This window comes from Mustela erminea, chromosome 2, assembly GCF_009829155.1.
Source record: "Mustela erminea isolate mMusErm1 chromosome 2, mMusErm1.Pri, whole genome shotgun sequence".
In the NCBI taxonomy this organism is placed as follows: Eukaryota; Metazoa; Chordata; class Mammalia; order Carnivora; family Mustelidae; genus Mustela; species Mustela erminea.
In genome coordinates, this window is record NC_045615.1 from 103390434 (window position 1) to 103412531 (window position 22098).

Sequence of the window (22098 nt, forward strand, 5' to 3'; positions counted from 1 at the left end):
TCTGGAACGCAGAGGCATCAGAGCAAAGCAAGCATTTCCACGTGCACAGGGACCCCAGCCAAGCAGGCACCAGGGGGAGCAGGCAGCCAAGGTGTGTGGGCAATGTGCCCAACCCTGCCCCCGGTCCCCCTCATGCAAGCCCTTCCTCCCTCAGGGCCTCTGCTCCCCCAGCTTGAGCTCAAGTCCCAGGAGCTGCCTTGCTACAGATCGCCTTCTCCCCTGCCCCTCTGCCTCCCTTCCATGCTCCCCCCATCTCCCCCCACCCCCAGCTTGACGGAAGAAGCAGGAGAAGCCCCCGCTTCTCAAGTGCCTATCCCCTCTGGGAGGGTGCCTGGGGCCTCGGGGAGGTGGAGCCTTACCTTGAGGACAAACCCATCGGGGCAGGCACGGTCATACTTGTACACCTTGTAGACAACCAGGAAGACAACACAGGTGAGGAAGGCCAGGGCGAAGAGGACCAGCACGGAGACCTGTGGGTAGAGGTGGGGCTCATCAGGGTGGCTGTGAAGATCCGCGTGCGGGTGCAGCCAGACAGACACACGGACACACTCCGGTGCACGAAGAGACGGTCTCTAGAAGGAGACTCACACTGTAGTCCCAGGAGGCTTCGGGGACGAGAGGTCAGCAGAATCACTTGTCACTGAACAACTTTCTCACCACATCCACAAGCTCTCTTTATTGTAAACGCCCTGTTTTTAGTCTTCCAGGTACTGTCTGGGGAGCTCAGGATACAGACACGATAGAGACTTACAGACACTTGGAAGCATGGTTGAGCCAGGGGTGCGGGTTGCCTTTCTGCTGCTGACAGTAACCAAGGTGACTCATCAGCAAGCAGCTCATCAGCTATTCCAGATGTCTCCTGAGCCCGGGCCACCAGCTCTGCGTGGGGCCAGGACCAGCGAAGCAGGAAAGCCAGACTCTCCTGGGCCCCCGTCACCTCTGCCCTTAAGCTTCCTGCGTGGTCAGGTGTGCCCCCTCCCCAGAGAGCCGTCCCCGCTGGTGCAGGGGCACGGCCTTCTTCACCGCTGTATGCCAGGCTGGCCGGCACATAGCATGGGTTCAGCCAACCCATGCAAATGGGTGCGGGACAGGAGATCCTGCCCCAGCCTGAGAATGCGGAGCACGGGGGACAAAATGACACGGGATCTAAGCACCAAAGCTGCTCGCTTGGCTGCTGGGAGCCCCCTTGGCAGGTCAGGGGAGCCTCCCCACCCTGCTAGCAGAGACAGCTTTCAGGGGAGAAAGTCCAAGGCAGTGGGGCCCTGGGTGCTGGCACAGGACAGGGGCTCCGTAAAGGTTAGCTCCTCCCCTCCCCCTCCCCTTCCAGAGTCCCCTGAGCTCCCTCTCCACACTGCACATAGCTCCAAGGCTGCTAAGCACCGGCGGAACTCCACCACTCCCTGCAGCTGTGAAAGAGGCTTGGGGATGAGCCCCCAGCAAGCTGGGCATGGCCTCAAGCCAAGCGCACCGAGCCCCATCTGGGCTTCGGGAACCCTGGACAGACGTCCCCTCATCCTGCAGGGCCCCGGTTACCATACTGGCTCTCCATCTGTGAAAGGAGAACAGAGTAGCTCTGAGCCACGTGAGAAGATGTGTGTGAGGAACGCTCACCCAGAGGACAGATGGACAGACAGGCGCCCCATGCGTCCCCATTCCTCTGCCTCAGGCACGGCGCCGTGGCCCCAGTTCCACTGTAGGGCTGTGGTGGTGCCCAGTCCCCTCACCCATGCCACAAGACAACATCTCCCCACCTCCCAGTTGCTGTGAGGGTAGGAAGGAGGCATGGATGGGCAACACCCGCAGAGAATGGTGGTGTGTCCCATGGTGAGCACCGCCCCACCCCAGGGCCCTGCCTCTGTTTCCCAGACTCCTCGTCACCAGTCTTTAGGGTCCTCGCCAGGCCTGTGTCGTGGTGGCCAGGAGCCCTGGCTGGGGTCAGCGCTGGGCCACTCAGAAGCAAAGCACGTGGCCTGCCATGCTGGGGCCAGCCCCCATGGAGCGCCCTCCCGTTCTGGCACTGGGTGGGCATGAGACACGCTCCAGGTAGCCCCCACACCTGAGGGCCCACGAGCACCCAGATCCTGCCTTCCCTCACACGCCTATCCTGGCCACCTGCCTCCCCTCTCCTCCCCAGCTCACGCTCACAGCAGCCAGGGCAACACCTGTCCCCTGTGTTCTCTGGCCCAGGGAACAGCCCTTGAGGCCCCAGGCAGGCAAGAAGCCTCTGCATCACCTCCCATTAGGCCCTGCCTCCCCATCCCTAAGTCCCACCCGTCCCAATCACCATCTCTGTCCTCCACCCGCCTTTTCCCTTCCTGTGACCTTCGGGTACCCTCCCTCACCTGGACTGTCCAGGCCATGACCCTCTCCAGGTCAGAGAAACCACAGTCCGCCTAGACAGTCCATGCCACACAGGGAGCCCAGGCCCGACGCATGGGCACAGGATGAAGTCACAGATAGTTTGGGGCCCGAGGTGCCCACGGGAAAGGCACCACGGGGCTCTGGGGGCCACTATGGCACATGGCAAGCACAGACCCAGACAGTCCAGGGAGACTGCAGAGGCAGCAGAGAGCCGAGCTGAAGGAAGTCAAATCTGCAAGGAAGGAGAGGGGATGGCAGACCGAGGGCCATATGGTAACAGAGGCAGCAGCCAGAACCCTCGTGCTTTCCAACGAGAGCAGCAGCCTTGCTGATGCTGACACGGGATGGGCACCTCTGGGCAAGGTACTCAGCTCCTCTGAGTCTGGTTCCTGTCACCAAAAGGACCCAGCTCTCCAGGCGGATTAGAAGGCTGAAGATTTGATGTGGTCTGACTGAGGCCAGCCCCTGGGCACAGTGTGCACCGTGCTAAGAAGCATTTGCCCTTGTTGCCGCTGCTGTCATGCTCGTCACCCCTGCCCTCACTCGGGTCACAAGCTACCAGAATGCAGGGTCTACCCCAACCCAATCTCCATGCCTAGGACCCCGCCACCTGCTAGTAGCCCCTGGGGGTAGCAAGGCCCGCTTCAGGGGCTCTGGATTGTCCAGGGCTGCCAGGCTGCCTTCCCCAAGGTGGTCTGTGGCAAGAGCTGTATCTAACAGAACTGGTTTCCTTCATAACCCTCTGTATTTTTTTTTCCTAAGTAGGCTCCATGCCCAGTATGGAGCCCAACACGGGGTTGAACTCACGATCTTGAGCTCAAGACCTGAGCTGAGATCAAGAGTAGGATGTTTAACTGACTGAGCCAGCCACATGCCTCATAACCCTTTGTATTTTATTTTAGGTATTTGAAAACATTCCAAAGGGGCCTGTGGCATAAAATAGGTTAAGAAGTCCTGTTAGAATATTATCTCCTCAATGAAATATTAGCAAACTGAATTCAGTAATACAATGAAAGGATCATACACCATAATAAAATGGGATTCATTCGAGGAATACAAGGATGGTTCAACACCCGCAAATCAATGTGATCCATCATGTGAATAAAATGAAGGGTAAAAACATGATCATCTTCAAGAGAGGCTGAATAAGCATTTAACAAAATTCAACATTTATGATAAAAACTCAACAAAGTGGGTATAGAGGGAACGTGCTTCAACACAATAAAGGCCACCTAGGATGAGCCCACAGCTAACATCGTCGTGGTGAAAAACTGAAAGCTTTCCCTCTAAGATCGGGAACAAGACAAGGATGCCGACTCTCACCCCTTCTATTCACCACAGTACTGAAACCCAAGGCAGAGAATTAAGAAAAAGAAAAGGCATGCACATTGGAAAGGAAGAAGCAAAACTGTCACTACTGTAGGATGACATATTACATATTAGAAAACCCTGAAGATTCCACCAAATTCCACTCTCAGAACGAATCAACAAATTCGATAAAGTTGTAGGACACAAAACCAATACACAAAAATATGCAGTGTTTCTATACATAATAGCAAACTACCAAAAAGAGAAAGTAAGAAAACAGCCCATCTGGGGCACCTGGGTGGCTCAGTCAGTTAAGCATCTGTCTTCAGCTCAGGTCTTGATCTCAGGGTCCTAGGATGGAGTTCAGCCTTGGGTTCCCCCATCAGCAGGTAGTCTAATTCTTCCTCTGCCCCTTCCCCTGCTCATGCTCTCACACTCTGTGTTCTCTCATAAATAAATAAAATCTTTAAAAAAAAATCTGTAATTGCATCTTAAAGAATACCTACAAACCGGTGTAACCAAGGAGGTGAAAGACCTGTACACAGAAATCTCTAAGACACTGATGAGAAAACGTGAAGATGACACAAATAATAGAAAGATACTCTGTGTTCGTGGTTTGGAAGAATATTGTTCAAATGTCCGTTCTGCCCAAAGCAATCCACAGATTGAATGCAATCCAATCCCTACCAAAATTCCAGTGGCATTTTTCACAGAAACAGAACAATCTTCAAATCTGCATGGAACCACAAATGACCCCAAATAGCCAAAACCATCTTGAGAAAGAAGAACAAATCTGGAGGTATCATGCTCCCTGATTTCAAACTATATTACAAAGCAAAAGCAATCAAACTGGTATGGTTGGGACATAAAATCAGAGTACAGAACCCAGAAATGAGCCGACATACGTTAATTTACAACAAAGAAGCCAAGAATGTACACGGAGCAAGGACAGCCTCTCCGGTAAGCAGTACTGGAAAAACCGGACAGCCAAAGGCAAAAGAATGAAACCAGACCACTTTCTTACATGATAGACAAAAACTAACTCAAAAGCAATTAAAGACCTAAACATAGGACTTGAAAGTATAAAACCCCTAGAAGAACACAGAGGGAAGACCAAAGACCCTGGCATTGGTCTTGGCAATGATTTTTTTTTTAAATCTGACTCCAAGAGCAAAGGCAACACCTGCAAATAGGCAAGTGGGACATCAGACTAAAAGTGGGACAACAAAGGAAACCATCAACAAAATGGAAAAGCCAACCTCCTGTGTAGGAGAAAATATTTACAAGCTGTACGTATCTGATAAGGGGTTAAAGTCTGAAATACATAAGGAACTCCTACAACTCAATAGCAAAAAACCAAACAATCCAATTTTTATATTGAGTCTTTGTGTTACACCGTTGAAATCACCATAATGGTGTATGTCAAACAATTCTCAGTGAAAATACGCACACATGCACATGCGCGCACACACACGCACACACATAATCTTACATCCTAGGGCGTTCTTTAGCCTGTCCCTTGAATTTGGAAGCCACAACTGTGTTTGGTTCCCAGCGCCCCATCTGTTTAGGTTTAAAAATAAGCCCCATCTCTCAGCGAGGCTGTGGGGAACCACTTTCTCTGGGGCCTTCCTCCTGGAACCTGGCCTGGGCCTTTTATCTGGGATTTCCAGGCCTGATGACTGAGGAGCTCACAGAACCAAGAAAAGAGAACATGACAGTTCCAGGAATAGTCAAGGGAGAGACGCAAAGAAAGAAATCCATAGACAGGCAGGAGGAGATGCCCGGTGGGGCAAAACCCCTTTCCTGGAGGCTGTCCCCACTCTTCTTCCCCCACACCTTGCAAACCTCAAACCTCTCCTTGTCCCCATGTCTGCACAGACCTGGGAAGTGCCTCATGGTAGGAAGAGAAATGTGGGTTTCCTTTTTGCTGTGTGGCATAATGTTCCCCTGTGGTTATCATGGCCTGAGGAGAGAGCATGGCCCTTTCCAGAAAGATCCCCAGACGGCTCAGAATTGGATCCCAGCTCTGCCACCTGCCAGCTGTGTTCCTAAGAACATCACCTGCATATCTCATCTCTGGAGAGGAGAACAAAGCCTCGTGCTCTTACACGTTCACTGGGAGAATGACTAGGGATCAAGGGTTTGGAGAGATGTCAGCCTCACGTGCTAGGCCCATTAGGGGTTCAACTCTGGAAAAGGCATCTGTCCCCGACCTCTGGTTCCCTCTCTAAAGGAAATGGGCAGGCCAGCCTAGCACCCAAGCTTAGAGAGGGGTGCCCAGGAGACCCCCCCACTGGGCACCCCAGGGAGCAGAGTGAACCCTTGTTACACAGCGGGAAGCCTGATCCCACACACTGTTGCAGTGCACGTCTGGCCTGACGGAGGCTCAGTCACCCAAAAGACCCCACCTTAAGGTCGAGCCACAAGACTACCACATGGTGCGAAGAGCCCAGGGGTGCCTATGAGACGAGAAGCAGCAGCCACATGCAGGGACCCAGCCTTAAACACAAGGGCTCTGCCTCAGCTATGTGTGAGAATCACAGGACCCCCCCTGAGGATCCCAGCAAGGGGACCCCAGATGGGACCCCAGCCAGAGCCCCAGCAGTGGAATGCTGGGAGCAATACCTAGGCCCTGGTATTCCTTAAAACTTTCCAGATCCTTTGGGACACAACCGAAGCCCAGCACCATGGGGTAAACAGGGGATCCCCTTCTGCAGAAAATTTCTGGAGCCTCAGGGCGACTAAGCTCCCACCCCAGCCTTGGCCCCCTTCTGCCAAAGTACCCTATGAAGAATAGCTCCAGAGACTTCCACCATGCTCTGTGCCGAGGCAGGCAGTTTCAGTAAAGCTGAGGTACCCCTCAGGACAGCACCCGAAGGCACTACTACAGACTGCATTTCTCCCGCAGGGACACTGGGGCTTAGCCAGTGCAGGTGACCAGTGCAAGGCAAGCCAGCTGGGTCGGCTTAGCAGTGTCCCCTAAAGGCACCCAGGTCCTAACCCCAGGAACCTGTGCATGTTGCCTTATATGCAAAAAGTGACTCTGGAGATGGATTTAATCCAGATCTAGAGATGGGAAGTTCTCCTGCATTATGCAGGCGGGCCCAAGTGAAAGCCCAGGGGTCCTTACAAGAGGGATGCAGAGACAGCAGACACTGGAGGACGCTGGGCTGCAGGTGGAGGAAGGGGCCCCAAGCCCAGGAATGGGGAGATGGTGGGAGCTCAAAAAGGCCAGGAAACAGATCCTCCCCTGGAGCCCCCAGAGGAGCCCCCTGCCAACACCACGATGTGGCCCAGTGACGTGGATTCAGGGCTTCGGAGCCCCCAGAACTGTAACAGAATAAATGTGTGTTGTTCTGAGCCGCCCCGCTGGTGGTGCTTGGTTCTGGATGCCCCATGGAGCTAATTCACTTCCTTTGGAGCCCATCTCCCTGGTGCCCACCGAGGGAGGGAGGGTGTGGAGGGATCCAGCTGGCAGGCTGCCCAGCTCCATCTTCTCCGGGGGCACTTATCCAGCCACCCTCGGGTACCCGGAGCCAACCCAGAGCATCTCCGAATCCAATGGGACATGAATTCAGTTTGCTGAGGTGCCAGTCTGTCTGGGTTTTCCGAGGGAAACGATCACGTACGGGAAGGAGGCGGGACCCGGGATGCTGGAGGCCTGGAGAGTCTGGGTCCACAGCCAGCGCCGGTCCCCACCCGTGCCCCCGGGGGCGGAGGCCGGCCTGGGAGCTCCAGGGGCTGCGGAAGGGGACTCACTTAGATGCAGGGTCACTGCCTCTACGAGGCATGTGAGGCCCAGGCCCAGGACTGGGGCCTGTGATGCTCTCAGCAACCCATGAAAATGGTTTTACTTTTGTTAGAAAACTGGAAATAATTATATAATAATCGTGAATCCTTTCTAGATTTCTAGATGACAGTCTTCTTTAGACCAAGGTGGTCATAAAATAATGTCCTTTCTTCTTCCATTTTTTTTTTTTTTTTTAAAGAGGAAGGGGCCCACAAAGAAAAGCAAAAAGCCCCTCAGGGCCCAGGGCCTGGCCTTCTTCCACCTTAGGATCCCCCGGTGGCCAGTGGACATTCTCAAGACAAGACAGAGGCTCCCTTGGCATGTCGTTGGCCACACGGCTTCAACCTGGCCTTTCCTACAAGGTGGTGGCTTGTCACAGCTCCTCCACAGTGGCTTGGGGTGGGTAGTGGCAGACCCCCACGGTACTGGAAAAGACTTGGGCTGGGGGAGGGGAGGGAGTACGTCTGGGCCTCGAAGGAAGAGCAGCTCTTTGGGGCAGGAAGGGTGGAAGGGGTGTGCTCTGAGGAAGAAGGCTATGCCAGAGCCCAGAGGCATCAAGGAATACGGTGCATTCGGCTCGTGTGGCTGGAGCAGCCCGTGTCCTGCAGGAGGGGACCCCCGTCCCAGTTTGCCCCATTGAGGAGAGGAACCCACCAGGCACTGCACGATGCTGGGAGGCAGCTGCCCCTTTGGGACAAATTACCATTTCTCATAGCCCACGGATGTGTGGCCAGTTGGCTGGAAGACGTGTTTGCTACCAGTGTGCATTGGGCGGGGTGGGGGAGCAGATTCTCCATAATCCCCAAATTGTATCACTTTTGTGCAGCTGTCAAGAAGAGCTTTGCAGCAGGACACAGCGGGAAGATGTTAGAGCTACTACGTGGGAGCTGTATGCACTTAGCATCGCCCAGCATGTGATCTGTGGTGGCTATTGGTGGCCTGGGCCTCACGGCTGGAGGCGGTGGCCTGGAAGGGACAGTGTATGAGAGCAGCAGGGATCAGGGAGAGCCTGGGGTGGGGTTTCCGTATAGATAAGTACACATGTGTTTGTGCTTGTTTATTAGCACAGCAAACACCAAGATCTCAAAAATACTGTGATTTCAAATGAAAGAGGAGAACACCCCTGTTCCAAGATTCTGGCAGCAGTGGCAGCTGGACACAGAGCCCCGTGTGAGCCGCACTGGCCACAGCCTCAGGCAAAGTGGATACTGCTGGAGTTCACTACCTCCAGCAGAAAGAGAAGGGCCTCGAACAATGTGAACCAGAGGACACTACTGGAAGAGGTCAGAGACCCAAGTGAATGGAAAGACGTCCTGTGTTCACAGACTCTAGATTCCGTGTTGTGAGGATGAGACTACTTCCAGACTGATCTGCAGATTCAGCGCAATCCCTAGCAGAATCCCGACAGCCTTGTTTGCAGAAATGGAAATAGCAAGGATCCTAAATAGCCAAAGCCATTTTGGAAACAAAGAGTAAGTCAAAGGGCTCATCTTTCCTGATTTCAAAACGTCCTGCAAAGCTACAGTAATTAAAACGGTGTGCTACTGGCATAAGAATCACCATGTAAATGGAAGAGAACAGAGTCCAGAAATAAAACCCGATGTCCGTGATCAGCTGGTTTTCTTAATCTAGATGCTAAGACCATTCAGTGGGGCAAGAAGTCTCTCAGCAGATGGTGTTGGGACAACTGGCCATCTACACCAGAAGCTCGACCCTTACTTCACACCATATACGAAAATTAACTCAAGGGCGCCTGAGTGGCTTGGTTAAGCCTCTCTCTGCCTTTGGCTCAGTCATGATCTCAGGTTCTTGGGATCAAGCCCCACATCAGACTCTCTGCTCAGCAGGGAGCCTGCTTCCCCCTCTCTCTGCCTGTCTCTCTGCCTACTTGTGATCTGTCAAATAAATAAATAATTTTTTAAAAAATTAACTCAAAATCGAATAAAGACCTAAATATAAAAGCTAAAGCCATAAAACTCTTAGGACAAAACAAAAAGGCAAATCTTCATGACCTTAGACTTGGCAGTGGTATCTTAGATCTGACACTAAACGCACAAGCAAGGGAAGAGAAAATAAATCGTACTTCCAAATCTAAAAATTGTGTGCAAAGAATAGGAGGAGAAAACTGAAAAGGCATCCACAGAACAGTAGCAGATACCTGCAAATGATATGCCTGACAAGAACATGGTATCCAGAATACTACTGAACACCACAAAAACCACCCAATTAAAAATGGGAAGGCCCGGAATAGACGTCTCTCCAAAGATACACAAATGGCCGTCGGGGCACAGGGACAGATGCTCCCTGTCACCAGCCATTAGGGAGGGGCAAATCCAAACCACAATGGGATACCACTTTGCACCCACCAGGCTGGCCATAATTAGACCGAGAATGACAAGTGTTGGCTGCATGTGTAGATGCTGGGAGCCTTGGACATTACTGGTGGGCTGGGGAATGGGGCAGCTACTCAGTAGGTCAGACATAAAATTACCCCACAAACTCCTGGGTACATACCCAGAAGGACGGAACAAGGATTTTTTGAACAAAAAGTTGTACATGAGTGTTTGCCACAGCGAACACTAGAGGTAGTCTAGTCTAATCTAGTCGCTAGTCAAGAGGTAGAAACAGCCCAAGTGTCCATCGCTGGATGAAGGAACAAACAAAAGACGGTCTAGCCATACAGCTACATGTGACTCGGCCAGAAAGAGGAAGCACTGACCCCTGGACACACGTGAAAGCAGCAGTCACAAAGGACACGTACTATATGACTCCACTGATGCGAAATGTCTGGAACAGGGACATCCAGAGACAGAACGTAGGTCTGTGGTCGCCTAGGGTTGACAGGAGGAGGAAACGGAGTGACTGCTGACAGGTAACGGGTCTCCTCTTGGGGTGCTGAAATGTTCTGGAACTAGACACTGGTGAGGGTTGGACGATACCACAGAGGTACTAAATGTCACTGAGATGAACACTTAAAAATGGGGACCCATATGTCACGTCTATTTTATCACACTAAGGATTAATGGTGAGGGGAGAGAGACGAGGCAGGGGAGGCGTGGGAGGCACAGGCCTGGGGGCGGGGGTCCTGGCAGGATGAGGAGTCCCAGCCCCAGCAGTCCTGTCCCAGAGGCAGAAGGGATGTTTTCTGGAAAGAACAGCCAGGAAAGGAACTAACAAATAGGCTAGGGGCCTCGGGGTGAACTATATACGGAGTTTATAAGGGGGACCCTATCTCCTGGATGCTTATTAGGACAGTCTTGGCCGGTGGTGCCTGCCCTCACATCCCAAATGCACAGTGTCCACTGTGCTTCTCCGGAGTGTCCCCGTCCGAGCCGTGACTCATACAGCCACTCGACTTACAAGTCCCTGGTCCACACACCAGTTTTCACCATGCTGCTGGGGAACTGACAGCTCCCCCACTTTACAGACAGGGGGCTCGAGCGGTATTTGAGTCTGCTTGTGGCCATCTGCTCTTCCTGGCCTGGGGCTTCTCCTCCTGCTGGGGGCTTCTTGGTGGGCGGAGGGTGTGGGGGTTCCACTGCCTGGCTGGGGTGGAACCAGGATGTCTGAAGCAGGGAAGAGCCATCCCATGGCGCTCGTGCAGCAGCTGGTGTGGAAGACAGAGCTCGGTGGGCTTCAGGGTTTTAGGTGGGTGTGGGACTGAACCCTACGTCCACCCCTGGTTAGCTGGCTGACCTGGAGTTGGCTCCTTAACCTCGCTAACCTTAGTTCCCCACCTACAAAGTCAGGCCAGCAAGATCAGCCTTCCAGAGTGTTACGAACATGAAAAGGAATGACACTCCTGCCACTCAGAGCCTCCGCGGGCACTGGGTCGATGGCGGCTAGGTTATTCCTCCTCCCTTCCCACTGCCTTACCCCCAGGGAGGAGGGGAAAGGAAATGTGTTTTCTGCTGAGTAATGCAGTTAAAAAAAAAAAAAAAAAAAAACTTGGAAAAACAGGATGAATCCTGACATCTTCAAGCATGTGCAACACTAAATATTTTAGGTAACCCACAAAAAAAGTGAACACACAGACACCCCCTCTCCAGGATGATTCAAACCACTTATTATTGGATTCTGGATGAGGCCCCCACTCTAGAGCTGGGCCAGAAAACCGTGGGCTCTGTGCCCGAGGACGGCTACGGGGTGTTGGTAGGCCATTCTAGGGTCCCCAGTGTCCCTGCACGAAGACCTCCCCCGCTGCCGAATGCCAAGGAAACGGTGTTGCTGTTCATAAATATTTAACAAGTGCATCTTGAAACATGCCGGGGGATTACTGGAGAGTGTGGAAAACAGACGGGCGCGCAGGAAGCTCAAGGTCATTAAGGATGTGAGAAAAAGATACAAACCGCCCACGGAATCATTTGTGACAGGATGCAAAGGGACACCCCCGCTGCAGCACCACCAGCCAACGAGGGGAGTGGGGAGCTGTTCAGACAAACTCGGTTTATCCTCCCAGCTCCGTGCGTACCACGAAAGGCGCCCACGTGCAAGGCCATGCAAGGCTGGCCCCAGACCCTCCGGAGCCCTGAGCTGGCGCCAGGTGAGAAGGCATGTGGGTTTCAGACACTTCGACAGCTCTCCGCCAAGGCAGCCACAAAGCAGAACCTGATGGAACCTTCCTTAAATGGGCCTAATAATGGCCCCTCCAACCTCTGTGCTGGGAAAGCGGGCTCAGCAGCCCCCAGCCACACCCCGACCCTCTGCTCTGCCGAGGGGGAGGGGACAGCAGGAACAGGTCCCCAGAAGAATGTTTAGGTTTATTTAATTTGAGCTACATCTCAGCCTGTGTTTATTCTCAGCATAAATACACCTTCAATTAATTAAACGAGCACTTTTCCTCGTTGACACTACCCTCTTCAGAAGCCTGGGCTTCTGGCCGCTGCCCCCAGGTGAGTCATCCAGCGATCCCAGTGTGGCGGAGTCTCACAGAACCCTCCCCACCCCCAGCGGTTACCTAGCAACCAGCCTAGCAACCCCAGAGCCAAGAGCTTCATCCCCAGCGCTAAGCATAAAGTAACGTCCAAAAAGACATCTCGTCTCAAGGATGCCATCCAAAGGTATATAAAGAGGAGGCGCAAAGCAGCCGGCTCCCTCCTCCTGAAGTGGGCAAATTAGAGACAAAGGAGGACACGTTCTGTACTTGTTGCTTCAACAGCCAAAAGACACAATCACATCCTTGCTGTTCACACATGGAAATGAAAAGGACCAAGGAATGACTGGGCGGGCGCCACACAGAAGCTGCCCAGGTCCCTGGCAGGATGAGGAAGACCTTCTGTCCAGACCACAGCCATGAGAGAGCCCCTGGCACCGCCAGGGCTGGGGGTGGGGAGGCAGGTCCTCCTCCCTGCCTCCTGTGGCAGGTTCATCTGCTGCGCCCCCCAGCCCTCCACCAGCTGCCCCCTCATAGGAGAAGCAGGCCCTATTGTGTGCTTTCCTCAAAGATGCCAAACACATAACTGGGCAAGAAAAGTCTGGGAGAATACTCCAGAAGGGTGAACAAACGCCCTTGGCATTTCCCAAAGGTGTCAGCCCTCCTGAGCCTGCCCGCCACAGATTCAATGTGTCACCTGCAGAGCTCATTACAGTGTTCGTTCCCAGGGTCCTGGGTCCCTCTGTTAAAAATCAACCTCCAGGCAATTCCAGTGCAAGCAGTCCCCACCACACTCAGAGCAAGTGCCCTGCGGGCTGCGTCTCCCATACAGACCTCATGGCAGATGTGTGGGGGACCAGGTACACATCCTTCCCTGCTCAGAAGGGTGTTGGAACTGAAGCCTGATGTGCCCATGGAACGCAGGGCATTCAGCTGTGCGAGTCAGTGTCCCGGGCTCCCAGCCAAGTGAGCCAGGCCACCCGGTTCAGGTCACGCCCTGCCACTGACTCTGACCTTGGGGGTCATTTGCCCGACCGGGTAGGAACTGATGAGTTAACACCTGGAAAGGGCTTACATCCACACATGGCCTAGAGAGAGGGATCCCTAGGGAGCGAGGGTCCCACAGGCATGCCCTGGAAATCTCCCCAAGTCCCCGTGCACTCCAGGCCAGTGCCATCACTAGTCACCCAGTGACTTGTCAGGTTATTCCTGTGCCAGGACGTACCCCCAGAGAGGACAGGCTCTTATTCTGGCTGGCAGAGGGGCTGCCCCTCTGGACCTCACCAAGATGCCTGGTCACACCTGAAGAGAAGTCTGGACCCCTCACTGGGGGAGCCTGGACCCCGTGACACGATGGAAGAGACCAGAGGAAAAGTACTGAAGGACTCAAGTACATGGCCTGCCCCACATCCCGCAGCTGCCAGGGAGGAGGGGGATTTGTGTTCTGTGTGGCTCAGGGGACAGATGGAGGCCCCAGGGCAGAGGTCACCAGGAGGGGTTCAAATCAACAAAGGGGCAAAGGATTCTTAGACGTGCAATAGTCCAGGGGCGCCTGAAGGGCTCAGTCAGTTGACTCTTGAATTTGGCTCAGGTCATGATCTCAGAGACGTGAGACTGAGCTCCCGGGTCAGTGGGCTCCACACTTAGCACAGAATCTGCTTGGAATTCTCTCTCTCCACCCCACCCCCTGTGCTGGCTTTCCTCTCTCTAAAATAAATTTTAAAAATCTTTATAAAACAAGGGAAAAAGCAGCACCATGGGCTGCCTGGAGCGGGGAGCTTCCCAGGGGAAGCCACATCACCTTGGGGGGTTACGGCCAAGTACAGGCTGCCAGGGGCCAAGCTCTCTGCCTCAGTTTCCCCTCCACTGTGAGACGGAGATGACAGGGCCCATTTCACAAGATTTTTATGAGGATTAAGTGAGCTGAGAAGTCTCACGAGCTTGCCCCAGTGTGTGACTCATGGGAGCACTCCCTGTTTTCATCCTGTTACTGCTCCTAACAAAGGACAGCGCAGGCCTCAGGAGGGTGAGGTCAGTCCCCGGAGGCTTCATGGTGGAGCTGGTGGCTGAGCTGGCCCTGGAAGGACCTGGAAGGTGGGCCTGTGCGGAGGTGAGTATGGAAGAAAGGGAGGAAAGGTACTGGCCTTGGAGACACAGACCAGTCAGAAGTCTCCTAGCCTCCCATGACATAGACCAGTCAGAAGTCTCCTAGCCTCCCGTGACCACGCGGGACTTGAAGGCCTCCGCACTGTGCCCTTCAGTGTGGCTGTGAACCCAATGGAGGCCATGGGCATGGGCACATGAACGTGCCCAGATAGTTTAACGTGTAAGACTGGAGACTGTGCTCACTGCGATGCAGTGCCCTACCAATCACTTACTGTATACATCACCTTCTTAGACGTCCCCCAGGAGGTGCGGGCAGAGATGAGGCAGGGTTCTGCCACCACAGCCCCATCCACAGGGACAGGCTTGGATCCTCTGAGCCCTCAGCTTCTGGGCACCCGAAGCCAGGTAACCACACCAATGCTGCCAAGAGCCCCAGTGGCCCGTATGCGTCACCCATGCCTTCCACAGGGGCCCCGGGGACCTGGACCAGGTGAGCATGCGGGAAAAACACAAACAAAGGACACGGGAGCTGGGGGAACAGAGCCTGGCACACAACGGACCCCAAAAGACAAAGGACAGCATCCCACTCTTGGGGGGGGGTACCTAAAATGCCAGGACTGAGAGGAACAAAGGTTACATCAGACATGAGAAACCCAGACCCACTCAGATATCCAGATGGCCTCCACCATCAGAATGATGGATAGGATGACCTTGAAATTGAGGTCACTTCTGCCTCCGCCAGGAGGCGATCCCCAGGGCATGGGCTATGCAGGCCATCTGAGCGGAGCTGGCTGACCAGCGCGAAAGAGAGATGTCAATCTTGGGTCAACCCAATCTGGTCCTGGTGAAGAACTTAATGGTACATGTAGACTGCACAGCCAGGAGCCCCCCGAAGAGCATCTCAGCTCCTACACCATCCTTACACCACTGGCAAGAGCCCCAGACATGGGGCTTTTTGCACCTCAACACTGCCACTGTAAAGCCATACCCACCTCTCGGGACACCTAGATCACCCGGGGAAACACCCCGCAGACAGAAAACACTGCGACTCAGGGGGGTCCGCTAGCCAGGCAGGCCTGGCACAGTGTTCTTCCAGCCTGCGCGGCCGGTGGGAGCGACACGAAGGAGGGATTCAAGGTCACGCCCCAGCCTGGCATCCCTCCCCGGCCCGTGAAGCCACCTCAGCTCTGCTAGCTTTGTGTGCAGCTAGGAACCAATCCATGGAGTTTCTGGGACATGGGACAGGACACTGTATGCAGAGGTGCCTTGGGAACTGCAGGGATCGGGGGGCCCAGGTGTCTGTGCTCCCAGACATCAGCGATCTGCTCACACAGCCACACAGAGCCACAGGAGAGGCGGCCACGGCCACTCTGCAAGGTCGGGGCGACCACTGGTGTCTCGCAAATCACCCCTCTGAAACTGGGTGAGGGATTTTACCATCTCTCGTGTGTCCTCAAAGAACAAGCTTTCAGAAGATCCGTATCCAAACTTTCTCCTCCACTGCAGCCATCTCCACCCTCAGAGGAACCCAGATGTTAGGGGAGGCTCCACCCCCCAGCCTGGTTGGAACCCTGCCCCTTCCAGCAGCTCTTCCTCCCTAGACAACTGTCCGGATCGAGGGCAGTCCTGACCTCTGGGGAGGCTCCCTGAGCTCAGAAGCTCAGAAGCATGAGGAAGGGGCCCTGAAGCGGGTCTTGCAGGTAGAGGGCTGCCTGGGGGACTCAGTCGTTAAGCGTCTACCTTCGGCTCAGGTTGCGCTCCCAGGGTCCTGGAATTGAGCCCCACATTGGGCTCCCTGCTCAGCGGGGAGCCGCTTCTCCCCCTGCTTGTGCTCCTGATCTCACTCTCTCTCACTCTCTCTCTGTCAAATAAATAAATGAAATCTTTAAAACAAACAAACAAACAAACAAACACCCCCACAAAATGAGACTCTTAACTCCAGAGAACAAACTGGCGGCTGCAGAGGAGAGGGAGGCCAGGGCAGGGGTGAAGTCGGTGAAGGGGATGAAGAAAACACTTACCCTGCCGAGCACTGTGTCACAGACAGACTCAAATCACCATACTGTGCACCCAAAACTCACATAACACTGTGTATTAATCATGCCAGAATTTTTAAAAACAATAAATTAAAATTTAAAAAATTTTCAAACCAAAAAACACTCCTACGAACTTGTATGTGGTCATTCCGGAAGACAAAGGAAAGAAAGAAGAAAATCTGGAAAACCACAGAGTGGGTTCTGCACAGCTGGGATCGCCGGACAACCGGCATCCGGTCCTATCACTCCAGGGGCCAGACAACCGGCATCCGGTCCTATCACTCCAGGGGCCAGCTTGCCCTCCACCCACGGCCAGGGCCACTCACCTTGAACCTCTCGGTGACTCCCTCAGTGATGCTGACAGTGAACTCTGCTATCTTGGGAGGACGCGCTTTGCCTTTCTTGCGGTCAGGCTCGTACTCGGTCTTCGTTTTCACAACCACCTTGGCCGGGAAGCAGAGAAGCACAGCGTCAGCGGTGTGGTCCGAAGCCCGTGGACATACCTGTCTGCCGAGGATGGGCATGGGCACCCCGGGGGCCCAGCCAGCATTTCACCCGCAAGTATTTCACAGAAAAGGAAAACAGCCGTCCTTGGCCTGAAATCTCGGGGCCAGGACTTTCGGAGAAATGGCCCATGAGTAATCCCGAGAGCAGCCCCAGGAAGGAAAGACGGTCACTCCCGGCTGGAGAAGTTAAGCTCCTCGGCCAGAGGGCCCCCAGCTAAGAGGGGGCAGGGCTAACTCCTGCCACCGCACTCCTTCCACCACCCAGGATGCCGCAGAAGCCCCGGTGGTCCAGGGGGTGCCCTTGGCTTCCATGGGTCTTTCGGTGCCACTGTGGGTATAGGGAGGGAAGAGGCAATGAGATTAGGAAGGAGCAGGAGCCGGCCTCCATCTCTCAGCCCCCACCCCGCCACCCTCTCCCCGCTCCGCCCCTGCAACGGCCCCCGGAGGATCTCCCTGCTCTTCTTCCCCTGCTCTCTACTGCGAAGTGAAGAGGTTTCTCCCCCCACGCACCTGCCCCACTCTGCCCCATACACACCCTTCCCTGCTCCCCCAGCAGCTTCCCACCAGCCCCCACCCGCCCTCCATCCTCCCCCCTCAGAGGCTCCAGCCCCTTCCTCCACTCGCCTGTCGGACGGTTTCTTGCTCTGTCCCCACAGGCCAGGGAGGCCTCAGGGTTTCCACTGCTCTAGTCTCCACTCCTCCACCTCAAATCCAGGAGACAAGAAGCGGCAGCAGGACTGCAGAGGGCCAGTCACCCATGCCCCCCCCCCACCCACCCTAAGACAGCGGGGTTGGAAACCGTCTCTCTGCAACCATAGGCCCCAGGGAAGAGCCAGGGGAGAATCAGGATAGCGAGCCATGGGGGCTGCCGGAGGGACTCTAGGACTGAGCTGTGACCCTGGATCCAGCCGGGAGAAGGAAATCGGGAGAGAGAGTGACCCATGCCAGCTGCCACCGAAAAGTGATCCACGGGCCACAAAACCTGTCATCAACTCCTGCCTTCCCTCCTTTCAGTCCCTTCCATGCACGAGGCTCTCTGGATGCCGAGAGGGCGGGCACGCCGAGTGAAACCGTGCGGGTGCCCACCAGCTCTGGAGGGAGCATTTGTGCATTCCCCTACTGTCCTCAAATCCCAAGTGTCCCTGACTCGCTATGTGACCTTCAGCACCTGCCTGGCCTCTCCCAACCTCAGTGCCCTGACCTGTGAAATGGGACCACGGCCTATCTCAGCCCACTGCAGTGAGGAGGGGGCCGTCCACACAACCCTCAGCACAGTGCGAACCCGGTCGATACTCTACCGGCCCGGATTCAGTCGCCTTTGCCGCTAACACGCTCGGTGACCTCGAACTAGACCCTCTATCTCCACATGTGTAAAATGGGGGCCATGACAGTAAAGTTACTCAACAAATGTCAGGCGAGACCGGCCCGTGCCTTGCTGCCAGCTCCACTGTCACCAGCGACCCTCGGCCCTCGGTGCTCGCTCTCAGGACAGGCTCCACTCACAACCCTGGCTGTGTTACCTGACCCCACCAGCCTGACCCCACCAGCCACAGCACCTGGGACAAGAGACATCACCTCCCCTGAACCCTGCCTGTGAGCAGCACAGCACTGTTGTGCGTGTTAAGCGAGGTCTTGCATGAGAGGTAACGTCCCAAGCAGGATGGAGCGTGGGACCCTGCCAGAAGCTTCTGTACAGAGAGAGGGGATTGTGGTCTTCCACTGTGTGACCTTGGGCCCATCCCCCGAACTCTCCGAGACTCAGTCTCCTCATCTGTGACCTCAGAAATCTTCTAACCCAACCACTGGTTCCTGGATGCCCCAGAGGGGGTTCCCTCCCTCTGATTGAACACTCCCACCAATTCCCTCCCTCTGTTTGAACACTCCCAGGGATGGGAGACTCACTACCTTTCAGATCTACCTAGGCTACTTCGAAATGGCCCAATTGGTTGGCCAGGATTTCATACCTACCTGAAATCCACCACCCCACCCCCCACCCCCCGCCCCCCGCCAGTAGAAGACAACTGTGTGCCAGACAATTCTGGAATGCAATAGACTGAGGGCAAAAGAGGAGACTCAGGCTGAGCGGAGGGAGTCACCTGACAGAGGTGCTGCCTCGGGACACAGCATTCCTGGCACAGGCCACCACCACTCTGGGGCTGAGGAGGGAGGGAAAGGTGGGGGGTGGGCAGCTGAGCTAGCCCAGCAAGTCAGGGAAGGGGCATGTGCCTCTGGCAGCTGGCTGCCCTGCCCCACCCCTCCCCTAAAGCCTCCTCTAGACCTTCAGTACCCCAAATTGGCCCCACATGGCCTACCTGCACAGGTGTGCCCTGCGGATCCTCTTTCTGAACCGAAACACCTGCCATCAGCCGCCTCTCCTCCTCCACCCCCCCACCCAATACACAAACAATAGAGTTCGGGGGATGGAAACCACTCTACTCTAGACAGCTGAGTAAGTCAAAGGGTGCACCTGGGAATAAAGGAATCTTCCAGAAGGGAAGGACCCTCTGCTGCCGCCAAGATATCCCCCCATCCCGGTTCAGTGGTCAGCAATCACCAGCGAGCCGGAATAAAGGACAAAGACCTGACTCAGAATGTCCTCGCTGGAGCTAAATGAGACAATAAATGGAAACGCACTTCGGGGAATAGAATGAACTCGCTCGCGGCTGGGTGGTTTTTAAGCGGCAGCAAGGTGGTCAGAACGAATGCTGTGTTCATTATTCTAGGTTTGAGTTTTGGAATACAATTGTCGAGACTTTCAATCATTGCCATTTACCTTTTAAGACGTTAACTCCTGAAAAAATTTATCCTTCATATACAGAAACTACTTGATTGGATACTGTACTCAGGAAAAGAAGGGGCTCTAAATTCAGAAAAGGAAAGACCACTTTGGGGAAACGATGATGAAGGGTTGTCCCCAGTTAGGCTAACACCCGGCCAGCAGAGCACTTACTAGAAGATTTCACAAAAGGAACAAAGAGAAGAAGGAAGCTCCCGAGAAGAACAGACGCCCTGCAGCATCTACAGCCGGCCTGGGAGGGGCAGACGGAGAGAGTGAGGACGGGAACCCAGCCCCTTAACGAGGGTCCACCTGGCCAAGGAGAGGAGCCTCCTCACCCGCACGGGGCGAATCGGAGGGGCGAATCCGACGGAAACCGCCCCACCTGGGCAGGCGCACGGGGCAGCCGCGCCCCAAGGCTCACCCCACACCCACAGTCCCCTTCTATCTTGGGGGGGTAGTATGGGCGGGGAGAAGCAGGGCCGGGGCCGCCGCGTTGGTACCGGGGGCCCCTCTCGGACAAGACTGCTACAAAAATCCAGAAGGGACCTTCCCCCGATTGCTCTCCCTTGTCGGAACGGAGCTGTCTCCGGATCCGGAATCCCGCGCCGGCACGCGGTCCTCCCGGGGGGCTTCCTCCCTCCGCCCGAGCTCGCCCCCACTTCCTATCTCCCGCGCACGCCGCGCGTCTCTTTTGTTGCGGCCGCCGCCCGAGGCTTGGGGTGCGCACCCGGCAGCGCGGGGGTGCCGGGGGGCTCTCACCTTGTCCGGGGGCGGAAACTGCAGCTGATTGACATCGAGGGGCGTCATTAGGGGGATGGTGTCGAAGCCATCCTCCAGCAGCGGCTGCTTGGTGCCCTTCTCCGCGAAATTGTTCCCCAACTTCACCATCGTTCCAGGAGACCCGAGGCTGCCGCCTGCGAGGGAGGGCCGGGCGGGAGTCACCGCGAGCTCGCCGGCTCCCCCTTGGCCTCCGGGGAGGAGGGATCGGGAGGACGCAGCTGTCGCGGGCCCGGGACTGGGGTAGGAGGGGAAGGAGGGGGTCCCAGGCCCTCCCCCCGCGGGACTCGAGTGCCCGGCTCAGGGGCGCACCGCGGCCGAGGAGGGGGCGCGCCCCGTCCCGGCGCCGGGGACCCGCGCGGAGCACCCCGGTTCCCCACCCACCCACTGGGTGACCGGTGGCCCGCGGACCCCGCCTCGGAGGGAAGGCTCGGGCCCGCGGACCTCGCCCTGGGGCGGAAGGCTTGGGCCCGCGGGCCGCACTCACCCACGCCGGCTCGCAGGTCTGGCTCCGAGCGCGCAGCGAGCCTCCGCGTCGGCCGCTCCCGCGCGCAGCAATGGCGGAGGCGGCGCCGCGCGGGGCCGGGCGGGGGAGCCGAGCGATTGGGCTCGCGGCCGCTCCCTCCTCCCGCTCGCCGCCTCCCTTCCTGCCGCCCCCGGGGCCGCCCGTGAGCGGGTGAGTGCGCGCGTGTGGCGGTGGCGGCAACTCCGCCCTGACGCAGCGCGCGGGGCAGCACAAAGGAGCCCTCCCTGGGGACCCGAGCCCGACCCGACTACGAGGGGCGCGCCGGGCCCGAGGCTCGGGGCGGCTGCGGGGGCGGGGCGCGGCGAGAAGGGGGAGAGTGGAGGGATGGAGCGAAGCGCCAGAGTGGGGGGCACGGGAGCGGGCCGGTGGCGCGCGGCTGGACTGGGAAGGGGGCCCCGAAAACAGGGCGTAGGGTGTCCCCGCGGGAAGGAGGCGCGAATGCTAATGCTTCGGCACGAGGGGGAGAGCTCTCCTGAGCAGGGGACGGCGCCCGGCTGAGAGGACGCCGCGGGGCTGCCCGAGGGTTGGGTATTCAGGGCAGAGAGAGCGCTTGGCGCGCTGCGCCGCGTTGGAGGGAAAGGGAAAGGTTTCTCTGGTCTGTTGGTTAGAGGAAGAGGAAGGGGGGGGGGTTCCTCGCTGCAGCCACAGCCTGGAGCATCCAGGTCGCAGAGGATGGGGGGCGCGGAATGAAGGGCGGGGGTTTCCAGCCGCTATCGCAGCTGCCCAGATTAGGGCGTCATTTTGCGGACCTGGAGCCAACCCTGGCTGCAGGACTCCCCAGACGAGAAACCGCGCGTGGCGTGCGGGCAAGACCAGAAGCTGGCGGCAGGCCGCTGCAGGGGAATCGGTACCTTGCAGGCACCTGTCTCTTTCGGGCCCTGCTGGAAACACAGAGTAGGGGTTCCCGAAGTCTTACTTCCATTCCACACCTCAGTTGCACGACTGAAGGCTGAGGCCGCGTCTTTTCCATCAGCCAACTGAGAACCATCACTGGAACCTGCCTCCCCTCCCCTAGAACCGCAGGGATTACCCG

The 22098-nt window shown here is 56.1% G+C and overlaps 1 protein-coding gene across 1 annotated transcript in view; it reads right to left on the minus strand.

The window, feature by feature from the left end:
* Positions 1-21307, minus strand: part of NSG1 (neuronal vesicle trafficking associated 1) — a 28522-nt gene extending 7215 nt beyond the window's left edge. Inside the window, exons 1-4 of the mRNA XM_032333817.1 lie at positions 21027-21307; positions 20522-20676; positions 16804-16920; positions 360-470 (exon numbers count right to left, since the gene is read on the minus strand). Coding sequence (XP_032189708.1) covers positions 360-470; positions 16804-16920; positions 20522-20650 — 357 coding nt within the window. The 5' untranslated portion in view covers positions 20651-20676; positions 21027-21307. The remainder of the gene's footprint in view (positions 1-359; positions 471-16803; positions 16921-20521; positions 20677-21026) is intronic.
* Between the last annotated feature and the right edge of the window lie 791 nt (positions 21308-22098).